Genomic DNA, 3,893 nt, shown 5'->3' with positions numbered 1-3,893 from the left:
TTTAAGGTCCCTTCCAAACCAAACCCTTCTGTGATTCTATGAAATGTATTTGTCTGGCTAATCTTAAAATTACAAAGCCATGGAAGTCTTTCACAGGGAGTTTAATCTCGTGCTTTTTCCTTCTGTCAGCTGATAACTGCCCTGTGGCACTAATGCAGTCACTGGAGATGATGTGGGAAGAGCTTTGAAGGAATCACTTGCTAGGACAGGATGATGTTTATTGTTTGCTGCTTCTCTTGGTTTAGCATCTCACCTCGTGCCTGGGATGGGCACTGGGACCTGTCCTTCTGGAATGGTGCACCCGAGCTGCTCTGGTGCCCAGGTACCGCAGGACAGATGCCACCGGTTCACCAGTTCCACTTGAAGAATCGTGAAGCTGTGTCTGCAGAGCAATTTACTGGCTCAACTGCAGCCTCCTCATCTCTTCTGTCTGTATTAACTTGGAAGGCACTGCACACACAGCAGAACTAGAGTTGCAATTAAAGATTTTTGTTTAAGGTCACCACTTACAGCTGAAGTTTCCAGGCAGAGCTCAGCTCCTGACTGCATCCCAGGCTTCTTGCACGACTTTAAGGGCATCGATGCATCCTCCAGTGCATCAGGACCCTGTTTACAAAATTACACTAGTGAGAATACTTTCATTTTTTGACAGCCTCCCCTGTTAGTAGGAAACACCTTGAATCGAGGTGCCCTGTCAAGTAGGAGGGCGGAAAAAGTCACAGCTTTCCAAGAGACAGCAACTGCAGGGAGTAATGGTATCGACCAGAGGTGAGGCTGGCAGAACTTATTGGCAGCTTCATTTGGAGCAGGCAGATAAGAGGCAAGATAGAGCTCTTCAGATTTGTGAAGACGGCTGCCAAGAGGAGGACAAGAGGACAGACATCATCCTGCCTGCAGCCAGAGACGATCCTGCCAGGCTGCTTCTTAGGGCTGGGTTATTTTTGTGAACAAGCAATCTGACCAAGAGAGCTCTACCAACAGTAGCAATGCTGCTTTGCCAGGACAGCTCCTTTCTTTAGGGGTATGAGGCATGCTATATATCAAAAGAACTCTTTTTTTTCCCCTAAAAGCAGTATCTGCACTCAAGGGTTTGTCAGTCCTAGTGCTTGATATAGAAAAATTTTCCAACTTTCGCCATGCAGACAAGATTGCATTGTATACTTCTGCTATCAAAAATATGTGGGCAGGGTCAGAACTGTGCCCCAAAATCACCCAGTTATTAGGGTAAGGGGCAATCATCAGGCCCGTACGGTGAGGAGGCACTCCAAATCTCTTCCTGGAGGGCCAGCAGATCAAATGAACATTGGACTGGTTTTGCACAGCACAGCCTGGTCCTAGCCTCCCGCTGGCATCAGGCTGGACTGACTGTCCACATGGGTGATGTGTCCGGCTTGTACTCCTCACAGGACTGAGCGTGCTCTTGAGACCTGTAGCTCAGAGTTGTGCCTTTGAGATGGACCCACTTTCTGTGATGACAGGGAATTGCACTAGAGATGGGCAAGAGTAGAGCGGAGGCTCAGAACAGCGCGGGCGGCGATGATGGACAATGACAATGGGCAACAACGATGGACAACAACTCTGAAGCTCTTTGCTAGGACAGACAAGAAAGGAAGCTCTGCCATTCAAAGCACAGCAGCTGGATTTTGGAGGGATCATTTGGTCCTTGTTCCCCAACAAGCCTCTGGTCCTTTGAGCTGGGCTGGATGATGCCCAGAGCCGTTCAGGATGAATCCCAGGCGTGCAGGGCACCAATGCACCACTAAGCGTCTCAAAGCACGGTCAAAGTGGAGACTCTTTGAACATCACTGCCCATCTTCTTGGGTCCACACTGCGTGTTCATTCCCCAGTGTCCGGCTGCCTCTGCCATACTGGACACCCACAGCCGGGGAGGAGCCGTGCTCCACCTGCACTTGGGGCTGCAAATACAGGAGCGTGGGTGTGAGGTGCCGCTTGTCCACTCCAAGGCAGAGGGGGGAAAGGGCCCCTTTTCCCCTTGGACAGGATCCAAAATTGCTATCTTTCCTTGCGCAGCCCAGCTCCCTCCCTGGCCCCAACCAATGGCTTCGTGGACTGAGATTAGGACAAGCCGTTACTAGTGTATAAAAATCCCTGGGGCAGACTTCGGCTCCACTTCCTCCCCATTGTTCAGGGAACCCCCAGGCTACCCTCTCGCCCGACACCATGGTGCACTGGACAGCCGAAGAGAAGGCGCTCATCACTGGCCTCTGGGGCAAGGTCAATGTGGCCGATTGCGGTGCCGAGGCTCTGGCCAGGTAGGTCCAGCTCCCGGGCATCTGCTCAGCTGCACCCTGGACAGAGAAACCGTGGGAATCACATTTGGGAGCGTTAACGGTGTGTGTGTCTGCTTGTGTCCCTCCATCTCTCCCCAGGCTGCTGATCGTCTACCCCTGGACCCAGAGGTTCTTCTCTTCCTTTGGGAACCTCTCCAGCCCCACTGCCATCCTCGGCAACCCCATGGTCCGTGCCCACGGCAAGAAAGTGCTCACCTCCTTCGGGGAAGCCGTGAAAAACCTGGACAACATCAAGAAATGTTTTGCTCAACTGAGCAAACTCCACTGTGACAAGCTGCATGTGGACCCCGAGAACTTCAGGGTGAGCTGTGCTCAGGCTCCGGGCTTAGCTGGGCAGAGTTTCTGGTCTCTGGAGGGGGCTCTGGGGGTCCCTGGGGTGTCTGACAGTCAGTGGGACCTGGGAGAGAAACCCTGAGGATGTCTGAGCCTGGGAGCAGAGGGCAGGGGCGGTGGAGAAGGGGGTGAATAGTCGTATTGGGGGGGAATAGGTGGAGTGATGAGACTGGGAGCTGTGAGAGGAGGGACACAGGCAGGTGAGGTGGATGGGGATGAAATGAAGAGTCGAATATATCGTGCTGGTGGGAAGCAATGTTCGGTTGGAGCAGACAGTGAGCAGAAGGGAAGAAACCAAGATGGGGTTTGGAGGGAAGAGCTGAGCTTGGCTGGGATGGCGTGGTTAAACCAGGAGAGAAAATAAACCCAGCAGAAGGAGGGGATCTGAGCCAAGGGTGGGCAGGGAAGTGAGAGGAAAGGATAATCCCAGACGAGGCAGAGGGAGGACACGGGCACAGCAGGCAAGGGAAGGTGTTTGGGGAGGAGGATCCAGCACATCTGGGCATCCTGGTGAGTGCCAGAGATGAAAGCTGTGCAAGGACCCTGCTGTGACAAATCCGTCCCTTGCTTTGCAGTGAATTCCCCAATAACCGGTGTCCACAGGTGGTGTCATAGTGGGGAGGGAGGCAGTGAATCCCCCAGTAACTGGTGCCCACAGGTGGTGTGACGGTGGGGAGGGAGGTGGTGGGCAGCCCCACGCTGATGGCTTTTCCTCCCTCCATCTCCAGCTCCTGGGTGACATCCTCATCATCGTCCTGGCTGCCCACTTCAGCAAGGACTTCACCCCCGCCTGCCAGGCTGCCTGGCAGAAGATGGTCCGTGTGGTGGCCCACGCGCTGGCCCACGAGTACCACTGAGCCTCCCGCAAGCATCGGTGCCCGGAGATGCTCCCGGGGGAACACCCTCTGGTTCTGCTGGTCTCTAATTGCCAAATAAACACCCACTGCTTCAGCCGTGAAGAGGTGTCTGCCTCTCTGTGGGAACGGGGTGGGGGCCACCCTAGGGTGCTGGGGAAGGGGACCGAGGTGCTCGCGCACACGGGGTAACGTGAGCCGCAGTCTTGCCTGTGAATTCAGGGAAGTGAGGCTTGTCTAAGGTGGGGAACCCAGGGGAACCCAAATAAACACACTACAAAATGCAAACAGAAATGGTCGGGCGCTTTTTTGAGAGATCGGGTAATGTGGTTGGGATTAATGTTTTAAGTCTTTCACAGATAAAGTGCAAGAAGATTTGTACAAAAACATGCAG

General features: G+C 53.7%; 1 protein-coding gene across 1 annotated transcript; it reads left to right on the top strand.

Moving 5' to 3' along the window:
• Nucleotides 1-2,135: 2,135 nt before the first annotated feature.
• On the top strand, nt 2,136-3,599 carry LOC104460195 (hemoglobin subunit beta). The gene is made up of 3 exons (XM_010078182.1): nt 2,136-2,273; nt 2,391-2,613; nt 3,374-3,599. The coding sequence occupies exons 1-3, from the start codon at nt 2,182-2,184 to the stop codon at nt 3,500-3,502; spliced, it is 444 nt and encodes a 147-aa protein (XP_010076484.1). The 5' UTR covers nt 2,136-2,181; the 3' UTR covers nt 3,503-3,599.
• The last annotated feature ends 294 nt before the right edge of the window (nt 3,600-3,893 follow it).

The sequence above is a fragment of the Pterocles gutturalis genome, unplaced genomic scaffold (assembly GCF_000699245.1).
Source record: "Pterocles gutturalis isolate BGI_N339 unplaced genomic scaffold, ASM69924v1 scaffold33458, whole genome shotgun sequence".
Classification (NCBI taxonomy): Eukaryota; Metazoa; Chordata; class Aves; order Pterocliformes; family Pteroclidae; genus Pterocles; species Pterocles gutturalis.
The sequence above is the reverse complement of the archived record's forward strand: the minus strand, read 5'-3'. Positions and strand labels throughout refer to the sequence as shown.

What these genes read in the sequence shown, in the direction of transcription:
- LOC104460195 (XM_010078182.1), top strand. Translation starts at nt 2,182, where the DNA reads ATGGTGCACTGGACAGCCGAAGAGAAGGCGCTCATCACTGGCCTCTGG. An exon ending in GGTGCCGAGGCTCTGGCCAG is followed by an intron (nt 2,274 to 2,390) that starts GTAGGTCCAGCT and finishes ATCTCTCCCCAG; the next exon opens with GCTGCTGATCGTCTACCCCT. An exon ending in TGGACCCCGAGAACTTCAGG is followed by an intron (nt 2,614 to 3,373) that starts GTGAGCTGTGCT and finishes CTCCATCTCCAG; the next exon opens with CTCCTGGGTGACATCCTCAT.